This window comes from Mustela erminea, chromosome 4, assembly GCF_009829155.1.
Source record: "Mustela erminea isolate mMusErm1 chromosome 4, mMusErm1.Pri, whole genome shotgun sequence".
Taxonomy (NCBI): Eukaryota; Metazoa; Chordata; class Mammalia; order Carnivora; family Mustelidae; genus Mustela; species Mustela erminea.
This window is the reverse complement of record NC_045617.1, coordinates 117,679,153-117,700,584: the sequence shown is the minus strand read 5'-3', so window position 1 is coordinate 117,700,584 and position 21,432 is coordinate 117,679,153. Positions and strand designations below refer to the sequence as shown.

At 51.6% G+C, this 21,432-nt stretch overlaps 2 protein-coding genes across 6 annotated transcripts in view; one reads left to right on the top strand and one right to left on the bottom strand.

Annotated features, from left to right (window-relative positions):
* Positions 1-17,886, top strand: part of SCUBE3 (signal peptide, CUB domain and EGF like domain containing 3) — a 33,645-nt gene extending 15,759 nt beyond the window's left edge. Inside the window, exons 4-23 of one of the 5 annotated variants that reach the window (XM_032340545.1) lie at positions 246-380; positions 1,767-1,889; positions 2,054-2,170; positions 4,097-4,144; positions 6,492-6,608; positions 8,267-8,389; positions 8,858-8,974; positions 9,424-9,549; positions 9,841-9,957; positions 10,077-10,181; positions 10,470-10,586; positions 10,899-11,057; positions 11,298-11,513; positions 11,888-12,049; positions 12,255-12,422; positions 12,949-13,110; positions 13,528-13,725; positions 14,193-14,345; positions 14,470-14,549; positions 16,418-17,886. In XM_032340545.1, coding sequence (XP_032196436.1) covers positions 246-380; positions 1,767-1,889; positions 2,054-2,170; positions 4,097-4,144; positions 6,492-6,608; positions 8,267-8,389; positions 8,858-8,974; positions 9,424-9,549; positions 9,841-9,957; positions 10,077-10,181; positions 10,470-10,586; positions 10,899-11,057; positions 11,298-11,513; positions 11,888-12,049; positions 12,255-12,422; positions 12,949-13,110; positions 13,528-13,725; positions 14,193-14,345; positions 14,470-14,549; positions 16,418-16,567 — 2,693 coding nt within the window. In that variant the 3' untranslated portion in view covers positions 16,568-17,886. Of the gene's footprint in view, positions 1-245; positions 381-1,763; positions 1,890-2,053; positions 2,171-4,096; positions 4,145-6,491; positions 6,609-8,266; positions 8,390-8,857; positions 8,975-9,423; positions 9,550-9,840; positions 9,958-10,076; positions 10,182-10,469; positions 10,587-10,898; positions 11,058-11,297; positions 11,514-11,887; positions 12,050-12,254; positions 12,423-12,948; positions 13,111-13,527; positions 13,726-14,192; positions 14,346-14,469; positions 14,550-16,417 lie in introns of all 5 variants that reach the window. The other 4 variants (XM_032340548.1, XM_032340544.1, XM_032340547.1 and 1 more) reach the window with 4 other exon arrangements.
* TCP11 (t-complex 11) overlaps positions 1-21,432 on the bottom strand; it is a 138,139-nt gene that overhangs the window by 113,303 nt on the left and 3,404 nt on the right. The window lies entirely within an intron of this gene.

Sequence of the window (21,432 nt, the reverse complement as noted above, 5' to 3'; positions counted from 1 at the left end):
TCCAACAAGTGAGGGAAAGGGAGCAAATCCTCACATGGGAGAGACAGGTTCAACTTTCCTCTCTCCACTGGCTTAGCTCCCCAGCTCTGCCCTTGGAGGGCAGCCTCTTCAAGAGCAGTGGAACATTAACTGATGAGTGAGTGAGAACTTTCTGGCCTAAGGCTGGGTGCTGCATTGGAGTGGGGAGGCACACTCTGGAGCCTGGCCTCCATCCCATGGCCTCACCAACCACCCATCCTACACAGATGTGGACGAGTGCGCCGAGGGCAATGGTGGCTGTCAGCAGAGCTGCGTCAACATGATGGGCAGCTATGAGTGCCACTGCCGGGAGGGCTTCTTCCTCAGCGACAACCAGCACACCTGCATCCAGCGGCCAGAAGGTCAGCCCATGACCCGGGAGGGTCCCAGGCTTCTCTATTGAAGGTGTTTTCCCTCAATACCCGCTAGGACTCACCCTCTGTTCTCAACTCCACTGGCTCCTTCCTCTCTCATCCCTCAACCCAGTCACATCCTGAGGGCTCCATGGACAGATACCGGGTTGGAGCAAAATCTGGGGGGATTTGTTTGGGGTTGGGATCAGTGTGGGGTTGAGGTTACTATAGGGTGTCCTCTGTATCCCAACTCAAAGTGGGTCAGTTAGGCATGACATTGCCTAATCGTGGATGGCTGAGCTCTAAGCTGCTGTTATCTGAGGGTCTCACCCATGCCTTATTCGTTGGATGGGATAGGGAGTGTAAGGCAGGAAGAGGGGGGTACTGTCTGTTTCTGTGACTCTGCCTCCCACTCCCACCCCAAGACTGTGACATCCCTGAGCGCAGGGATTATGTCTAATTTGTCTTTTGATCTCCAGAACCTAATATACTGCTCTGCATGTAGTGGGGAGCTTTATATGTATTTGTTGAGTAAAATCTTCTAGTAATGAGGGGCACTCAGCTGGCTCAGTTGGTGGGACACGTGACTCTTGGTCTTGGGTTGTGAGCTGGAGCCCCAAGAAGGGTGCAGAGATTACTTTAAAAAAATCTTATGGTTATTATCAGTACCAATTACTTCCCACCCACATTATTATCTTCTTTCTGGTTTGACTGTACACTCTTTGAGGAAAGAGATCATGTTTGTTTGTTTTAAAGATTTTAAGTAATCTCCACACCCGACATGGGGCTCAGACTTACAGCCCCGAGATCAAGAGTTGCACACTCCACCAACTGAGCCAGCCAGGTGACCCAAGAGATGTGGATTGTTTTGCCTTTTTTCTGGGTCCTTTCTTTTCTTTTCTTTTTTTTTTTTTTAAGATTTTATTGATTTGACAGACAGAGATCACAAGTAGGCAGAGAGGCAGGCAGAGGGAGAGGGGGGAAGCAGGCTCCCTGCTGAGCAGAGAGCCTGATGCGGGGTTCAATCCCAGGACCCTGAGATCATGACCTGAGCTGAAGGCAGAGGCTTAACCCACTGAGCCAACCAGGTGCACCTGGGTCCTCCCTAAATCCACCAGTACCTAGCACAGTGCTGGGTAACTATAAGACACTGCTTTTTGGTTGTCTGAAGGAGAGGGTGCTTGTGCAGGGTTTTGGGGGGTTGGGTATCAATACCTATACATCATTCAGAATGGCTCTGTCCCCCACTCATTAGCACCCAGCTCTGGGCAGGATGGGGGCTGGCAAGGGGGAGTCCCTCTCTGGCCTCTGTTGCAGCTTCAGTGGATAACTTCCTCCTCCTCCAGGCATCCAGGGTTACAGAACACTCACCACCCTCCTCTTCCCTTTTAGAAGGAATGAATTGCATGAATAAGAACCACGGTTGTGCTCACATTTGCCGGGAGACACCCAAAGGGGGTATTGCCTGTGAATGCCGCCCTGGCTTCGAGCTCACCAAGAACCAACGGGACTGTAAACGTGAGATAACTGGGATGGCGGTGGGAGAGAAGGAGTGACAAAGAGGAAGTGCATGGGGACGCGGGAGGAAGAGGGAATGTGGGAGCGGCAACTAGAGCAGAGGGCCAGTCTCCGGGCTCCCCAGGGAGCAGCAAGCTGATAGGTCTCCCACCCTCTCTGCACAGTGACGTGCAACTATGGCAATGGTGGCTGCCAGCATACGTGCGATGACACAGAGCAGGGGCCCCGGTGTGGCTGCCATGTCAAGTTTGTGCTCCATACGGACGGGAAGACTTGCATCGGTGGGTGAGGCCCCTGAACGGGACTCCACCGGGAATGGGGGCACCAGGGAAGGGGGGAGCACCTGGGGCCTGGGTGCTGGGCGCAGAATGACTGGTGAGTGGACTGAAGAGCCAGACAACAAGGCCAGGTCTAGTGAGGAACAACTCTGAGAGCTCACCCTCTTCTCCTCCCTGGCCCGCGAGCTCTCCTGCCCCAACCCCAGGGCCCCGGCCATCTTCTTTACCCAGGATAAAGTGTTGCCAAAGTGGCAATAAAAAAACAACCAGCCCTGATCTGACAAATGGGGTTTCCTGACTCCAGGCTTCTTCCTCTCTGTCCGGTGTACCCCTGCCCGTTCCCCTCCCCCCAGCCCTCATTCCCTTCTGTGCTGCACCTCTGCCTGCAGCCCTCCACTGCCCCAACCGCTCCAGCCTTCCATCCCTCTAGCCCTGGTTGGGGCCTTCTTAAGACCTGGATCCCTTTTCCTGAATTCCTAGGCCTCACCTCACATACGTTCAGGTATCATAGGTGGGTTTAATTCCTTGATCCCTAAAGTTTAATTCCTCACCCCTTCTGTCTTTAGGACTTTTGTGAAGGCCAATTACTATGTGCTCACAGACTGCTGAGAAAGACGATGGGACAAGGTGTCCCCCTGGAGAAGGGGGAAATGGAAGGGAAGGGTTTGGGCCCGGGGAAGGGCTATGTCTGGAGCCAGGCAGGAGCGAGCGTGTTCTGTGGGCAAGGGTATTTACAGACGCTGGTCATCTCAAGGGCTACAACATGCAGAGGACGAGGAAGCGTGAACACAGTCGCTCTGTGCATTTGTCAGAGATGTGACATTCAGCTTAAGAACTAGACTCTCCCCATCTCTCTCCAGCGACCCCACCCGTCTCTGCAGACAGCACTATCCTAACCCCCAGACACAAGAACAGGGGAGCAAATGATGCTCTTAAAGGTGTCCTCTGAGCACCTGCTCCAGACTTGCACAAAGGGCTCTAAATGTCTTTAATTAAACTCTCTCCCACTCCATGTTTCCCTCTGAACTAACCCTTCAAAGACCCTGGGACATTTTTAAATCTTCATGTCACCTTCTCCTAGCTGGTTTGTTCCAGCTCCTTTCATTTTTTTTTTCCTCCTAGGTTGAATTCTTTTGCTTCCTAAACCTCCCACCATCCCCTGGACACACTCACACATCCCCAGAGTGCCCCCCCCAAAAAAAACTGCATGCGGTCCCCAAAGAAAAGCTGCATGTATTAGGACAGAACTTGGACCCATGAATGTGGGGCCAGGTCTTTCTCTGGTTGCCTTCTGTTCAGATAGTCCTGGGCATGGCTGCTTTTGAAAATACCCCTAGTAAGCTTGAGCTCTTCTCTAATGCAAGACCCATTCCGCCTTCTGGACCATGGCCAAGCGAGGCAGAAGAGAGCAAATGAGGCAGCTCTAGGCTTCACGGCTATATTCTTCCCGTGTTCCTCGCCCTCCTCTCCAATAGCCCTTAGTTTGCCTTGCCCTAATCTCATTTTTCTCCCCAGCCCCGGTAGAGGAAACTTCATTGTTCGGGGCCGCCAGGAAGTCCACATTTAGTGGGGAGATGGAGAGGGCAATATAGTTTAGCAAAAAGGGTGGGCACCCTTTGGGATTAGGCACCTTATAAGATTTGAGACTGCATCCCAGCTCTGCCTTTGGCATGCTGTGTGGTACTGGGCCCAAGACGGCCCCTCTCTGGGACTCTGTTTTCCCTCAGTCACCTGGTGGGAACGTGGCTTCTTTGAGGACACTGGGCAGGACAAGGCTGGGGAGCTAAGTGTAGGAGCCCCTGGGCGCATCACTTGGGGCTAGTGGTTTGGGGCTACAGGGGTGGAGGAGGGTGGGGAGGGGGCAGGGGCCCAGTGGGCCCCAGTGGCTGTTGCCCAGCATCTAAACAGCTTTTTTACAATGTCAAACAGGGGAAAGGCGGCTAGAGCAGCACATCCCCCCTCAGGCCGTTTCTAATGGTAAATATGTCTGCTCTCTCCGCTTGCTCTCACTGGCTTGCTAGGGGAAGGGCTAACCCGCTGGGGCTCCCACTAACTGCATGCCCACTGGGCCCAGCCTGACTGGATCCAGCCTACCAGCAGGGCTCCCCTGCAGCCTGGGTACTGGGCCCATGGGGTGACAGGACACCTGAGTCCCCAAGAGCTGGCCCAGGAGGCTTCATGTTGGTTTTGTCTTTGTTCCTGTCTTTCTCCTCTCCTGCTTCCTCCTGCCACCTTGTCCCTCTCCCATCTTCTAACAACTCACCCCTTTCCAACCATCTGCCCCTTCCCTCTCTCTGCCTTCCACACAGCAAAAGACCCAGCAGCTCCAGCTCACCCGTTGTGCCCATTAGGTGGCTGAGACAGGGGTGGAATAGAGTTCGAGGCCATCCCCTCCTTGGGGCCGTGTCCTTGGGTTCTTACCCACACCAGCTCACAGTCCCAGTGCCACTCACCATTTTGTCCCACCATAACGGGTACCAGCATGACATCTGAATTCAGACTGACTTGAGTTTGAATCCTGCCCCTGCCACTTTCTAACTATATGACCTCCAGGAAGCTACTTTCTTTTCTGAGCCTCGGTTAACTCTTCTGTAGACAGGGAGACAGAGTTCTCCCTTTGGGTTGCTGAGAAAACCGAGACCGTGTGTGCAGAGCATCTAAGTGCCTGGCACAGAGCAAGTACGGATTAAACTGTGGTTTAATACCACAACCTGAAGAGCTGTCCCAACCCTGGCCTGGTGAACACTGCCCTGCGGGGGAGGGCAGCTATGCCCGGCTCCCTGGTCTGACCTGGATGGACATCGTGTCAGCTCCACGGCTCCCAACCTGGGGCCCTCCGAACCCACCCAGTCTTGGCATAGGATCTCTGTTCCTCTCTCCCCGCTCTAGGGCTTGGGGCACCTCTTCTTATGCTAAGAGCACTCTTGGGAGAATGACTAGGCTTGGAGACTGAATTCAAGATTCCCTCCCAGGTTCCTCCCATGGTCTTGGGGAACCACAGGAGACCAGGGTGGGAATGGCACACAGGAGATGCCACTGTGGCTACTCCCAACCTGGGCATTTGAGCAAACAAGGCATGACTGGGGACCAACAGGCAGAGTTGGGCTTCTTCTAGAACCCTTGCATTGGTGGTCTCCTTGCTGACAAGGCCTGGGTTTTAGGACTGAAAGATTCAAGAAGATGATAGTATTCTCTGCTGCTTTTCTCATTCAGTTCCCTTGATTCAGAGAACCACTCTCTTTTCTTCCCTCAGAGAGAGCTTTGGATTTTGTCTCTCCAAAGGGAGAGATCTAGGGCCTCCTCAGAGGATGGCCTGCGCCTCCTCCAGAGTCCCTACATCGGGGCCTTGTGCTGTTTGAACTGATGGTTTTCCCCTGAGTTTACCTGACTCTCCTGGGCTGCAGTTTAGACTTAAGTTTATGTCCTGCTCTGAATTCAGGAAATAAGGAGAGGGACCCATCCATACTCCCCCTATTATGACCCCCACAGCAAAGAGAGAACTTACCATTCAAGAGGGGGCAATAGAAGAGACTTAGCTTTGAGGTTCTCTGGCTCTCATCTACCTTCTTATACCCTGCCTTGTCCTCTGGATTCTTCTCCTTTTGTCCCCCTCTTTCACCTAGGTAGTCTCTCCTCATTAGAAAGGAAAACAAAAACGGAACAGCCAGTTATCTCCATCTGGAACTGAAAGGAGGGCTTGGGAGGAGTTGGAGGTAGCTGGGAAGGTGCTGGGAAATGACCAAGTATGTGCCTCTCCTCTGAGGATGAGTGGTCAGGCCTGGAACTGGGATCTTTTTTTAAGATAGCTGAGCAAGGAGGAAGAGAAAGATGAATTGGTGGCCATCCCTTAGCTGTCTTAGGGATCCTCAGGCTCACTCTTCCCAAGACTACCCCACCCTGACACCAGAGAGATAGTTGGTGGAAAAAAGGAGGAGACCCCTAGCTGTCCCTTCTTGTTCCCTGGCAGCCGAGAACCACCCTTCCTCAGCTCCCATCGCTCCCTGCACCCTCCCCGCTCCACCTCCTCCACCCCCTCAGCACATTCCTGCCTGACAGCTCTGGCTTGTACCTGCCTCACTGCTGTCCACCTTGTTTCAATCAAGTAGGGGGCAGGGAAGCGGACTGCTTGGCTGCACTTGTGAGGGGATGGGGGCTGGGAGCGGTGGGAGGAAGGGGGCTGGGAGCCTCCACTGAATGCTCCTTCGAAAGCACAGGGAGGCAGCTGAGGCCTTCCCTCGAGCCTCTGTGCTCTCTACTCCCCTCGAGTCTGGGACTCCTCCAAGCCAGTAACCCAATTACCACCCTCCACCTCCCTCCTAAACAGAGACCTGTGCTGTCAACAACGGGGGCTGTGATAGTAAGTGCCACGATGCAGCCACAGGCGTCCACTGCAGCTGCCCCGTGGGATTCATGCTGCAGCCGGACAGGAAGACCTGCAAAGGTAAGGGCTCTCAGAGGACAGGAGCATCGGGGCAAGGGGCTGAGGTTGGGACCAGAGATACAATACCTATTACAGGAGCTCCTCAAGGCTGTCCTGATTATAAAGAACTGAGGGTATGGCTAAGGCTTGTCTCTTGTCCGCCTTTCCCACCTCAGCTCAAGGGGCACAAAAGTCTGGCCAGCTCTGCTCCCTGCCCCAACCCAACATTGTTTTCCTTACTCTCATTATTATCCCCCTACGGGTCCCTAACCCTCTTGCTTAATGAACATGCCATTCTCATTTGTCCCTAGGTCTAGAAGGATATTTGAGCCCTGACTGTGTGTGTACAAGGTCACAGATGTGTTCCATAACCTTCTTAACCCACATTCCCCAGACCTTTCCAAGTGGAAAGGCTACACTGGTCAGAGGGAGAAGAGGGTGGCAGTTGGGAGTGCTGATGCTGGAGCCTGGCTACCTGGGTTCAGACACCAGCTCTGCGATCCTGGGCAAGTTACTTAGTGTCTGTGCCTCAGTTCCACTACAATAATGGTGCTTGTCGTAAGGATTAGATCAGTTAAATATAAATTTATATATAAAGTACTTAGAATAGTACCTGAAAAATGGTAAGTGTCTTGTGTTAACTATTACTATGGCATAATTTCCCACAATGCCCATCCTGTTCTCCTTCCTTTTATTAAGCCCAGTCTGGGAGAACGGTGGAGTGGGGGAGGACAAAGGGAGGGTAGCCCTGCTGAAAATAATGATTCATCAGGTCTGTGTCCCCTGGTCACAAGGAGGACTGGAAAGAGGACTGGGCTCCTTCTTTGTGTCTTTTGGCCCAGCAGCTGGCAGAGAGGATGGGGAGACAGGGAGGGCTGGGGCAGCAGGTCAGACAGCCCGAGTTGAGAGGTTTCCTGCTGGGAAGAACTGTTGACAGGTATGCTGAGAGTAAAGTGGAAGACTGCCCTCTCTGCCCCCTCCCCCAAGTAGGGGTGAGTAGCCTGGGTCCTGTCTGCCACCAGCTTGGGGAACTTGACCTCAGGAAGGAAGCTGCTCACGGGCCCCCCTTCCCTTCCTGGTGCTGAAAGCTGCCTCAGGCCTGAGCCTCTCCAGACCTCTCCCAATCCAGCCCCCTGCCTGGCCCCTCCCCCTCCCCCAGCAGCTACCCAGCCTCACTGGCTCTCCTGGAGGTCCCGTGCCTGACTCTCTCCTAGCTCCTCCTCTCTGAGGGGCTGCCCCTTTGAATCTCTACCTCTCTGTGCCAGCCCCCACACCCTCACCTAGGGCTCTCAGGTCAGGAGGGGTAGGGGACATCAAGGGATAAATGTTATCCACCAGCCTTTGGCAAAGGGCCGTCATCGCAGAATGAAGGGCAGAAACTAGCCCCCGATTCAAATGCCTACCTACTTCCTACTCCAGGCAATTCCCTGTGGGCCTGACTCTGCTTCCCATCTGCCCCTTTCTAACAGGCTCAGGAAAGGTGTTCCTAATGACCACAGATCCCATGAATAGGGAAGAAACAGAGACTAGAGAGGGAGAGAGGAGTCAGAATGGCAGGCCCAGGGCTCTGCTTGATTTTCTCTGTCTCTGTGAGGGAGGAGGCCGGTCATCTCCTTATTTGTTGTCCTCAGGCTTTGGTTATCACCTTTGGTTCTCTCTACTTTGTCCTGCTTCCCCAGACATAGACGAGTGCCGCTTGAACAATGGGGGCTGTGACCACATTTGCCGCAACACAGTGGGCAGCTTTGAATGCAGCTGCAAGAAGGGCTATAAGCTTCTCATCAATGAGAGGAACTGCCAGGGTGAGCAGACATGGGCCAAGGGGAAAGCCTTGGGAGAGGTTCTAGGGGTAGGAGAGCTTCAAGGAGGCCTGAGCGCCAAAGTCTGAGAAAGTCAGTGGATACAGTGGAGAGTATCCATAAGCAGTGTCCTGCTGAAATTAGCAAATGTACCCCTTCCTCTTGACAGACCAGCTCTGCCTTGCTCTTGGCAAGGAGGAGGAATGGATTTCTCCCTAATTCAAATCCTTGGCAGGATCTGACCTGCCTAACCACATATGGTGGCCCTGATTCATGGGCACCAGATCTCACAGTTCTTGACTCTGAGTGGAGCAGGGACAGGGGATGGGTAGGCACTGCTAAATTGCTGATCCTAGGGCTGGGCCATGAGGGAGGGTCAAGACCCCTCAAGTGGGTCTTCCACCTGACCAAAGGGTCCCAAGGTCAAGTATCCCAAGACAGATTCAGTGGCTTGCACCCCTGTTCTTCCAGATATAGACGAGTGTTCTTTTGATCGAACCTGTGACCACATATGCGTCAACACACCGGGAAGTTTCCAGTGCCTCTGCCATCACGGCTACCTGCTATATGGTGTCACCCACTGTGGGGGTAAGCCAAATTCAGACCCTCCACCACCGGGCCCCTCTCACCTCCATACCCTTTTGCTAAACAAGTTCCTGAGTTGGTCTGTGGCTCTGGGCAGTTCCCAGGGGCATGTGCCATGTCTGTGTCCATTGTATGACCTGGGAGAAATTAAGACACAACTAGGAGACAAGATCAAGGAACAGCATTCTGCCTCCATAATTTCTATCTCCTACCTGTTGCTGCTTCTTGACTCCCATCCTCAACTTCCAAATTCCAGCTCCAGTGGTATGAAGGAGTTGAAGGCTTTAAAAAGCTTGTCAGCTGGGCCCCTTCCCAGTCAGTCGTTCTTTGGGGGCAGAGATAAGGGAGCGAGGTCCTACCTGGAACTCTAAGCAGAGGTCTTCCCTCACTGCCCGCTCTGTGGCTCCTGCTCCGCCCTGCCATTGTTGGTGTCTCCCTACTCCTTCCCCCAGATGTGGATGAGTGCAGCGTCAACCGCGGAGGTTGCCGCTTCGGCTGCATCAACACTCCTGGCAGCTACCAGTGTACCTGTCCCAGTGGCCAGGGCCGGCTGCACTGGAACGGCAAAGATTGCACAGGTGGGCAACACCCTCTGCTGGCCAGAGCTGGCACTGCACTCTGGCGAGGTTGGAAATTGGGGTCTTGGAAGTGGGGTCCTTCCACGCGGAAGAAACTGTGAGGCCGTAGGGGAGGAGAATGTAGTCATTTGAGTTAGAGACATGAAGTTTCTGGTAAAGAATCCCCTCATCGGTCTCTGTTTACAGTCACAGTTCTGCAGGTAGCTAATTCTCTTCCTCCAAATTAGCAACTCATGGAGGAGGGTGGGAGAGGAAGGCCCTCTCCTCCTCAGGTCTCTCTCCCCTTCCTAGAGCCGGTAAAATGTCAAAGCAGTCCTGGTGCCTCGAAAGCCATGCTCAGCTGCAACCGGTCTGGCAAGAAGGACACCTGTGCCCTGACCTGCCCCTCCCGGGCCCGGTTTTTGCCAGGTACATGAGGCTGGCAGGGAGGAAAGTGCAGGGAGCTCTTCTGCTTCCCTTGCATTACTCCAACCAGTAGGTGTTGGGGGTGGGGGCAGGTCAGAGCTGTGACAGCCCCCTTCTCTCAGAGTCTGAGAATGGCTTCACGGTGAGCTGTGGCACCCCCAGCCCGAGGGCCACTCCAGCCCGAGCTGGCCCCACCGGGAACAGCACAAACTCCAACCACTGCCATGGTGAGCACCAGCCCAGAGGCCTTGTTCCCACCTTACTCTCTTACTTAGTAACCCGTTTCTCTTCATTAATCCTCCTGGTCTTACTTTTTCTTGGGTCCCCCCCCTTGCTCTGTCATTCTTCAGCCCTTCTGCCTCACTCCCTCTGCCCCTAACAGCTGATTCCCCCGGCTTTCATAATCCTTTTCCAGCCAAGCCCCTGGCTTATTGCCCAGCTTCTCAATACCCTCCACAGCAGTTCCCACCCCCACGGGGTCCCCAGGCTGTGCTGAGCTTCTACCATCCCTCTAGAGGCTGCAGTGCTGTCGGTTAAACAGCGGGCCTCCTTCAAGATCAAGGACGCCAAGTGCCGTCTGCATCTGCGAAACAAAGGCAAAATGGAGGAGGCCAGCAGGATCCTGGGGCAAGGTCTGGACTGGGGCTCCCACCCCAATGGGTTGTCTGGCCACCACATCCTTCCCACCCCTCAGCTCCTCTGCTTAGCGAGATCAAAACCGACTGGCGTCCTGAACTCTGGACAGAGCAGGGGAAGAGGCTTTGTAGGCATAGGGCCCAAGGAAGTCCTGGGATATCTCCATTCAAATAATTGGTATCCTACATTAAAGGCAAACTGAAATAGTTGCAGAGGTCTGGTGAGGTCTGTCTGGGTTAGGGTGGAACAGTGAGAGCTGGGCACGAGTACTTTTTCTGCCCCTGGGGTTGACAAGTCCTCTTCCCCAGGTGGTGCCCCCTGCTCTGACTGCCAGGTCACCTTCATCCACCTCAAGTGTGACTCCTCTCGGAAGGGCAAGGGCCGGCGGGCCCGGACCCCTCCAGGCAAGGAAGTCACTCGGCTCACCCTGGAACTGGAGGCAGAGGTCAGAGCCGAAGAAACCACAGGTGGGACTGGGGGCACTGCTGGGAGGAGGGTGGAAGGCAAGGGGTCAGAGGTGGGGAAACCATGGGTCTCAGCAGCGAAAGGAAGGGACAGTGCCTATACCAAGGACAGACCCCGCCTAACACCAAGCCCAGGAGCCAGTTTCTTACCATGCCCCTCCTAGCTCCTAGCTTTGCTCCCTACACTCCTGCTCACAGCCATTTTCTCTGCCTTCCCTGACCCACACCATCATCTACCACCAGCTGCCTGTGGACTCCCCTGCCTCCGACAGCGAATGGAACGGCGGCTGAAAGGGTCCCTGAAGATGCTCAGGAAGTCCATCAACCAGGACCGCTTCCTGCTGCGCCTGGCAGGCCTTGATTATGAGCTGGCACACAAGCCAGGCCCAGGAACTGGGGAGCGAGCAGAGCTGGTGGAGGCCTGTAGGCCTGGGCAGCACCGCACCGGGGCTAAGTGTGGTAAGGGAGCTTGCTGGGGCAAAGGGGAACAGGGGAGTGGGGAAGGCCCAACTTGGGCCTGCCTCAGAGCAGGACACTTTAAGGCCTCAGTTGTACCTCAGATTGTGAGGCAGCCAAAACCCTCCCGCCTATCATCCTCCTCTCCCTGGTCCCAGGCTGAAATCTAGGGGGATATCAGGTCTAGAGGGGTCACCAACCCTCCTGTATGTGGCTTTGGCCCCGATCTTCCTTCCCAAGCAGGATACTCTCTCTTCCCAGACAAAGAGCCATGCTCCTTGAATTGGTGGGGGGAGGGGGGGCAGGAGGGGGAATCCCAGGCCTGGGTGGCGGGAAATAGGGGGGGTGGGTGGCTAGCGCGGCCGACTCTCCCTCAGTCAGCTGCCCGCAGGGAACGTATTACCACGGCCAGACGGAGCAGTGTGTGCCATGCCCAGCGGGCACCTTCCAGGAGAGAGAAGGGCAGCTCTCCTGCGACCTTTGCCCTGGGAGTGATGCCCACGGGCCTCTCGGAGCCACCAACGCCACCACGTGTGCAGGTGCCAGGGGAACAAACAATACAGAGCGGGGTAGGGTGGGCACTGGGACGCCCACGGGCATGGGATCTCCTAAGGGCAGGCCCAGGCTCCAGACCACTCTCCTCGTCAGCGTCCTGTTTGTGTGCCTCTGTCCCCTGAGACTGGGTAATCCTATGGGGATGACCAGAACCATCCCCATCAGAGCTGGGCCCTTGATTCATTGCAGGTCAGTGCCTGCCTGGCCAATACTCCGTAGACGGGTTCAAGCCCTGCCAGCCATGTCCACGCGGCACCTACCAACCTGAAGCAGGACGGACCTTGTGCTTCCCATGTGGTGGAGGCCTCACCACTAAGCATGAGGGGGCCATCTCCTTCCAAGACTGTGACACCAAAGGTGAATGGGCTAGTCACTTGGACACTCACACTCACCAACTTGAACTGCTTCCAAAAAACTCTCCAAGTCCTCAGAGTCAACCTAAGTGTGTTGCTCCACCTCCTTCCCCAGCCTGGGAAGGGCCCAGCTACCCGAACAGCCATACCATCCCGCTCAGAGGACATGTCCTGACCCTCACTGGTCCCAAGTCTAGGAATTAGGGAATGAAAAACAGTCCCATTTACTCCTCTGCTTTGGAAAACTGGTAGCACATTCCCCTCAATACTACAAATGAGTTTCTGTGCATTTGGCACGATGTTCAGTGCCTGAAAGAAAAGGACTGGCACAGTAGCTGACTAGTCTGTCAAGTCTGTTTTTCCCTAGGCTTAAATTCTGGCATGACTAGAAAAGGCTGGGACCCTGGAAGGGACTTTGGTGTCTTCAGTCTCCTGCTTCTCCACAATGAATGCATCCTGCTCATCCCATGTCCCTGAATTCCCACTTGCCTGCCATCTTAACTCCTGTCTTTCTTCCCCCTTGTCTGCAGTCCAATGCTCCCCTGGTCACTACTACAACACCAGCATCCATCGCTGTATCCGCTGTGCCATGGGCTCCTATCAGCCCGACTTCCGCCAGAACTTCTGCACCCGCTGTCCAGGAAACACAAGCACTGACTTTGACGGCTCCACCAGTGTGGCCCAGTGCAAGAGTACGTGGCAGGCCAGACGATGGAAAAAGGGGTAGAGAGGCCTGGGAACAATGGCCATGGGAAGAGGTTGGGAGTAGGATAAGTTAACCCATAGGGAGAAAGGCTAGGGAGTGGGTGGGCAGGAAAGTCCCACGCTCCATCTCTCCCAACCCACTCCATCCCAATACCAGCTGCTGGGCTGGGCCCTGTGGCACCCTCTCCCTGGACACAGGTAATGGGGAGACAGAGAGGTGAAGTGAGATGAGAAAGTTCTAAGAGCGGGGAAAGGAAGGTGGACCCAGAACTTGGAGAAGAGACGAAGAACCAGGAAGGCAACTGCCTACACATGTCTGATTTTCACTTCAAAACGTTTCAATATCCCTAACCCATTTCCCCACTGACTTCCCTTCTCTTTCTTGCACCTGGGTTTGGATACAGATCGCCAGTGTGGTGGGGAGCTGGGTGAGTTCACTGGCTATATCGAGTCCCCCAACTACCCAGGCAACTACCCAGCTGGCGTGGAGTGCATCTGGAACATCAACCCCCCACCCAAGCGCAAGATCCTTATCGTGGTACCCGAGATCTTCCTGCCATCTGAGGATGAGTGTGGGGACGTCCTCGTCATGAGAAAGAACTGTGGGTGGCTGCAGAGCTGGGCCAGGGAAGGGCAGTTCAAATCTGGTTGGGAGGGAGAGAGAGAGAAGATGGGGACAGGAAGAATTGGGGCAGTGAGAAGGGAGGCCTTGGGAGGAGAGAGGCTAACAATGGAAAGCTCTATGTTTGGGGGAGAGCAGAAGGAAGAAAGCCAGCGTTGGGATTAGAACTCCAATAGTGTTACGCGTGTCACTTCCTGTTCTAGCATTTTTGCTGTTCCATTCATTTAAACGTCAAATTTCTTACACTCTGTGAGTGCCTGGACATCAAAGAGGAGTTGTGGAACAAGCAGAGGGCAGTGGGAGAGGATCTGTGTGTGTTGGGGTGGGGAAGGTGCATGCATGGGGGAGAGCCTCTGTCAGCATGACTCCTTGCCCCCACCACCCTCCGGCACGAGGGCTTGGGTAACCTGCCCTGCTGTTCTCCTGACCTGCTGCTTGCCTTCCCAGCCTCACCATCCTCCATTACCACCTATGAGACCTGCCAGACCTACGAGCGGCCCATTGCCTTCACAGCCCGGTCCAGGAAGCTCTGGATCAACTTTAAGACGAGCGAGGCCAACAGTGCTCGTGGCTTCCAGATCCCCTATGTTACCTATGATGGTGAGCAAGGGCAGGAATGCCAGGGAGGTGGGTGAGAAAGGCGAGGCTCATGAGTCTTAGGAGGGAGCAGGGGGAGCAGGAAGAGTTTCTACCTGTAAATTATTCCCCGTGGTTGATTTTGCAGAGGACTATGAGCAGCTAGTAGAAGACATTGTTCGAGATGGCCGGCTCTATGCGTCTGAAAACCACCAGGAGATTTTAAAGGCAAGTGAATGTGCACAGAAATAAGAACAGCCAGCCTTTAATGAGCATGTAGCAATGTGCAGGCAGTGAGTTGAGGGCTTGCAGCAGTATTTCACTTGATATACGTAAGAGCTCTATGAAACAGGTACTTTCATCGTTCCCACTTTACCCGTAAGAAAACTGCGGCACAGGGTTACAGAGCTTGCCCAGTGCGTCCAAGCCCATCTGACTGCAGGGTCCCTCACACTACCTCACACTGACGGGGAAGAGGAAGGGAAGAGGAGGAGATGAAATGTCCCTGAACGCTTGTACCAAAAAATAGGGAGGAAGTGAGGTATAAAAAGATGCTTCTGCATTAGGTCCCTCCCTTCCCTGCCTCCCTCCTCAGTTTCCACAGAAAAGGAGCAGATCTAGCACAGCGTTCCTCAGAATTAATTCAGCAAAACCTGTTTTAAAGGAAAAGAAATGTTACCTACGTTGAAGAATGAACTAGACTCCCCTGGGTCTATGGATCCCAGTTTGAGAAAGCCTGTAGCTTTGGCAAGCTACAGTCCTAGCCACAGTATTATTCTTCATAAATTATCAATGCAAGGACAAATTTTATCTTTATGATTACTAAAGTCATTTTTGCATTATTGTCAAAATAAGAGACACAATGACAAAAATCTCCTAGAACTTGCAGACTACAAAGAAAATCATTTCAGCAGTGCTTTCTGAACATGTTTTAAAACATCTGAACCCTTACTTCAGATGTGCTGTGGAACTCTAATGCATAAAGTAGTGGGGACCAGGGGCCGGAGGCCCTGCCTCTTATTTTATTTTATTTTTTTTTTTTTTTTAAAGATTTTATTTATTTATTTGACAGAGAGAGATCACAAGTAAGCAGAGAGGCAGGCAGAGAGAGAGGAAGGGAAGCAGGCTCCCTGCTGAGCAGAGAGTCCGATGCGGGACTCGATCCCAGGACCCTGAGATCATGACCTGAGCCAAAGGCAGCGGCTTAACCCACTGAGCCACCCAGGCGCCCCATCTGCCTCTTATTTTAAAAATCTGCTGAAGCCATAGGATGCATACTAGCCTAGAAGCCAGAAGACCTGAGTCTTTGTGCACAGTGTCTGGCACCTGGTAGGCTGTTGCTGTTTAAGACAGAATGGTTAGGAAAGGCTTCTGAGAAGAGACCTGAGTGAAGTAAAGGGCTACCCATTAGAAGATCAGGAAAGGAGCATTTCAAGCCAAGAAGCATGGGGTGGTGTAGCATATTTGAGAACCCTGAGACGGCCAGGGGAACTCAGCAGAGTAAGAAAGCCAAGGGGGACTGGAGGACAGAGAACAGGGTACAGATCATGTTCAGCCTGTGAACCATGCAAGAGACTGGACTTTACTGAGTGAAAAAAGAAACCAGAGAAGTGTTTTGAATAGAAAAAGGACATGATCTAATTAAAAACTGAAAGTCACTCTGGCTGCAGTTGGGGAGAAAAGTCTGTAGAGGGACGAGGACAGGTGAACACAGGGAAGCAGGGTAGGAGGCTACTGCAAGTTGTCCAAGTGACAGATGGTAGTGGCCTGGACAGGTAGCTGTGGAGGCTGTGGGAAATGGTCAGACCCCAGATATATTTCGAAGGTAGATTCAACAGGATTTGCTGTGGTTGTGGGCGGGAGAGAGGAGTCAAGGATGACTCCAAGGACTGGGGTGTGAGCAATGAAGGATGGAGCTGCCAGTGACGGAGTTGTAGGATTCTAAAAGAAGAACAGATGGTGGGGATGGAAATCCAGAGTTCACCTCTGGGCATGCCTATTCAACATCAAGAGGGGCTGCTTCTGAATTGAGGCTGGTGTCCCTCTTTCCCACCCCCAATGCTGAGGCTGACATTGCCGCCTGCCATCCTCTGCAGGATAAGAAGCTCATCAAGGCCTTCTTTGAGGTGCTGGCCCATCCCCAGAATTACTTCAAGTACACAGAGAAGCACAAGGAGATGCTGCCAAAATCCTTCATCAAGCTACTTCGCTCCAAAGTTTCCAGTTTCCTGAGGCCCTACAAATAGTGCCCCTAAGCCCAAGACCCAGGTTTTAAAGCCCCCAGACTCCTTAGCCCTCAGAGCCGGCAGCCCCCACCCCCAGATGAGGAAATCTCTCCTTTCTTTTTGGAGGAAAAAAAAATCACTATAGACCAAGCACTCTTCCGTTCTGTCTCTCCAGCTTCCTTTCCTGTCTCTCTCTGCCTCTGTCTTTCTCCCTCTCTCTCTTTACTGTGGTCCCTTTTCCTATACGCTCCCTGGAAAAGCCATTAAGTGCTGGCTCTATTGCCCCTGAGGGGTGAAAGAACAGTGTCCCCTTCCCCTTCCCAGCCACACTGACCATTTCACCAGCTCACATCTATGGCCTCATCAGCCTGAAGGGGTGCTAGAGGCCCATGAAGGAAGTGGGTCTCGTGGGGAATGGGGCAGGGGGAAGAAGGGCTTCTGCCCTTCTTATAGGGTTGTGCCTTGCTAGTCAGGAGCCAAAATGTCCCCTGGCTCTGCCCCCAAGGGTGATTTTAACAACCCAGGGATCTGCCAAAGAAGTCTCTGACTTACAGGCCTAATGCCAGCACTGGTCCTCTGGGGTACGTGGTTCGAGCCCTAGACTGTCCACACAGCTGGCTTTCTTGTCAATACAGCTTCTTTCCTTCTTCCCCCACATGTCTGCTTGGGGTCCAATTCATGAGGGCTTACAAAGGCCCATACCACTGGGCTAGTGGACATCAGCTGAATGAGGAAAAGCAGCAGGCATTACCATGTTGAATGTGCTGCTGTCACTTCCCAACAGAAAGACTATAGCTCTGCAGGACAGAAACCAGGTTTTAAAGCATCACCAAAAAAAAAAAAAAAGAAAAAAAAAGAAAAAAATAAAGAAAGGAAGAAAGAAAAAAAAAGAAAGAAAGAAAAAGAAAAAGAAAAAGGAAGAAAAAAGAAAGAAAGAAAACCTATCATCTAAAGGACTAGACTTCAGAACAATTAGAAACCAGCCTCAAACACCAGTCCCTTTTCTTACTTGTCGTCCTGGCCCAGCCATCTCCTCACCCCTACCTGAGCGCTCCCTGGGGGAGCCCTACTCCCCTTGCTAAGTGTTGTCCTTAAAGAAATATGGCTGCTGACCAGAAGCCAGCCTGGGCCTTGTCCCCGAGTTGTCTTTCCCTTGTAGCCCTAGATGGCTTGTGGACTCCACCAAAGAGGACCCTGCTCTGATGCCAGCCCAGAGCCACCTACCTCTGGCCCCAGGCTGTGGGCAGCAAGAGGAATGTGTGCACACTTGGCAACCCTTCTGCCCACCCTGTCCACATCTAATAAGTGCAATCATTTTGAGTCTTCCTATGTTGTCTAGAGGGAGGGGTTTTATTTTCTGGTTTTGTTTTTTTGTTTTTGGCTTTTTCCTCTATTAGAACAAACCTATTTATAGCTGCCCAAGAGAAAAGAGTGTATGTTTGAAGTGGAAGGAAAAAGGTTTTGGATCTCATGAACCTTGAGTGCTGGAGCATCTGATCTGTCTCTGCTCCCCCACCAGTGGCCATCCAGACTTCTGGAGCCTTCAGATGGGGGAACCCAAACCTTAGTTCAGAGGCACCTGATGTGTAGGAGAGTAATTCTGGGGACTTAAAGGAGCAGGAAGGAGAGGGACCTGTGTTTGCTAAACCAATCCTGCCATCCCTATGCCTCTCTATGGATTCAATATGGACCTCAGGATTGTAGAGACTGATGGAATTGGTCAGTGATTCTCCACACCCAAATAGGGAAAGCCTCCATCTTTTCCCTGCCTTCATCCTGTTTTTTCCTGGTGCACACATGGAAGAGGATCAGGACAAACCCCCTGGGAATGAGCTGATTCAGGGGCCTGAGGTCACAAACAAGGCTAAAGGAACCAAGAATAAGACAGTTATCAAAGCATGAAGTTTGCCTGACCTTGGCCACTCTGCCTACCCCTACCTGTTTGCCATCCCCTCTGGGAGTTGACTTCAAGCTTAACTTCCTCCACTACTGCTTTTCAAAAGGAACAATCAAGTCCATGCCCAAGACCACATCCTGCACACATCCTACCCTCATTCCACTACTGCCTATAAATGTATTTTCCATTTGCTCCTTTTACTTCCCCCAAAGCTGTAGTTTTATTCAATCGAAGACTACCAATTAACTTCTAGGTTTCATTTCTAAGTGACTATCCCAGGTTACTGCTTCCCCAGGAGAGCTGACACTAAATAAAGAAGCTTGCACCATCTCCCCACTCCCTAATCATTAGCACTCACCCACCAAAGATAGCCTTAGGCAGTAGGCAGCCAAAGTCAAAGCTAACTCCCCCACTGCCTTTAGCCAACACCCCAGCCCTTGGCAGTAGAGTATTTGGCTTTGTCTCTCTAAGTCAAAGAGGGCCCTGCTATAAAGATACAAAATGGCTGCTTCCATACAAGAAAATGGTCATTTAATAGAAGTAGCCACACTTCCCAGAAAATGCCTGAAAACTGCTTTAATCCACTCTGATCATCCTAATTCTCCACCAACTTTCTGATTCTCTCCCTACCATTGCATCTCTCTTAGAAAGCTAAGCAGAGTACTTCCCAATTTATGCCTTCAGGGTCTGGCTTCTCCTTGCTCTCCTCCTTTCCCATCACCCCATAAACATGTTTCCTCCAATAACTTATTCCATGGTTTCTGGAAACTGCAAATGATTTCCACAGTATGGAAAGTGTAGACCACTAGGCTTCTTAACTGATGTCAAGACAGATCTTGGTGAGCAGGTAAAGAACTGCTAATGTCCACCACGTTTAGTTTAGGTCATCCAAGTTGGGGGTTAACAATCCAGACAAAACTACTGCTGAACCTATGGAGGAAGCCAGTCCTTGGACATCAAACCAGGGGTTAAGTGGACTGAATGAGGAGTCAATACTCAGGGACTCTCTAGGCCTTTACAGGCCAGACAGAAAAAAAGGTTTTTACCAATGTAAGGAAGTTAAGTAGACGGAGTAAATGGAAATGCTTCATGAACCAGTCCCGAGGCCTCTCTGCAGGATGGGGGTGTTCACAGGGCCACAGTATTGTGAGGCTTCATTTATCTTGGTTCAAAACCTGCCCTGATCTGAGTCTGGGAATGGGAAGCCATTTCTGTAAAGACTGTGAGCGCCAAGTGAGGCACATCAGAAAGGCACTTAATCCCTCAGCAACATGGCAATACCTTTTTACTTCTCTGCCTCCCTCTTTCTGTATTATTAGGCCAGGTCCATTCCCTACACCTGAGGGAACGCTCAGTCAGGAGAACTGACCAGAGCCTGGACTTGAGCTGCCCTACCCCAGGTCTATAAATCCCCAAGGGCATACACTGAGCTGTGACTGCTCTGACTTCCTGAGGACTGGGTTAGTTTGAGGTAATGGAGGCTCAGATGTGTTGCTCCAAGGTCAGGAATACAGCTCTGGTCTCCAGCCCTACGGAAGTTTTTTGTATCTGAGAAGTGTTCTCCATAGGCATGTTGAGGGGACTCTGTAGTGGATTGGTAGGTCATATCTCAAAATGTCAGAAAACATTATAGAGCATTCAAATTTCTGTTATTTGCTGCTTAATCTCAATGTAACAGGCTCAAACTAGGGGGAGGGAGACAAAACGTAAATGACCATAAGCAGAAAATAATGTTAACCTGCTTGGCTTCTTTCTAAAGCACAAAAGTGGAAGCAAACAACCCTAGGCTATCTTTAAATCGGACCTCTCTCAAAGATAGCACACACTGTCCTTGGGCCATTATTTGGACTAGGAACCCTTTAAGAAAATATATGATTAGAGAGAATAGAACCTCCAGTTCTGTTATCAGCTTATCTAGACAACACATTGTAGCAGTTTGGATAAACTGAAAAATCCATTCTTCTGTGTGAGTTAACTGAAGTTTCAGAGAATAATCATTACCATGTGGGAGGCTTTTTTTTAATGCAGAAAAAGAATCTCAAAATATTGTATTTATATCTGCCTTCCACTGCTGCCAATATAGTAAGTGTCTCCTACACAATCAACAATAAACAGTAAATGATGCAGTTCATAGAATATTTTGCACTTGGGGAAAAAAAAACTATCTGAACCTGTAAAAAGAAATGTTTGGATTTTGTATTGTCTTTTTTTATTATTATTATTAAAATACTAAATGAAACTCCCTGGCTTGGCATCTATTCCTTTGTCTCCATAGTTTATTCTAGAGCTGGAAAAAACTTTGAGGAAACAAAGTGTCTTCTGGCTCCCAGATAAGACTTACAAAATTTTTTCATTTATCCATCTTATTCATAATGATTTTGAAATTTGAAAAGGCTTGTCTCAGATTTTATTTATTTATTTATTTGTCAGAGAGAGAGAGAGAGCAAGTGAGCACACAAGCAGGCAGAGTGGCAGGCAAAGGCAGAGAGAGAAGCAGGCTCCCCACTGAGCAAGGAGCCCGATTTGGGACTTGATCCCAGGACTCTGGGATCATGACCCGAGCAGAAGGCAGTGGCTCAACTGACTGAGCCACCCAGGTGTCCCTGTCTCTCTATTTTTAAAGGCAGTATCAAGAATTATCCCCTAAGGGGGATCTATGGAGTAAAGGGAGTTTAGGGTATCATTTTTCCTCACTAGAGAACAGTTCCCAAATCTAGTGAGGTCACAGGCTCCCTAATTAAGATGTCCCACTCTAGGAAAATACCAATGCTGAGAGTCACCCAAGGTTGTTCTTTTTGTGCAATAAACTCTTAGCCACCCAAAAGAATTCTGAAACATCATTTAGCCACTATGACCATTACTACCACAGGGCACAGGAACGCAATCTCCAGTCTGTTACAAATGTACAGTCCCAATTCCTAGGCTCAGAGATGACAGATAAAATTTGTTTCAATTATGTAATTCCCTGACATGACATTTTATCATATTT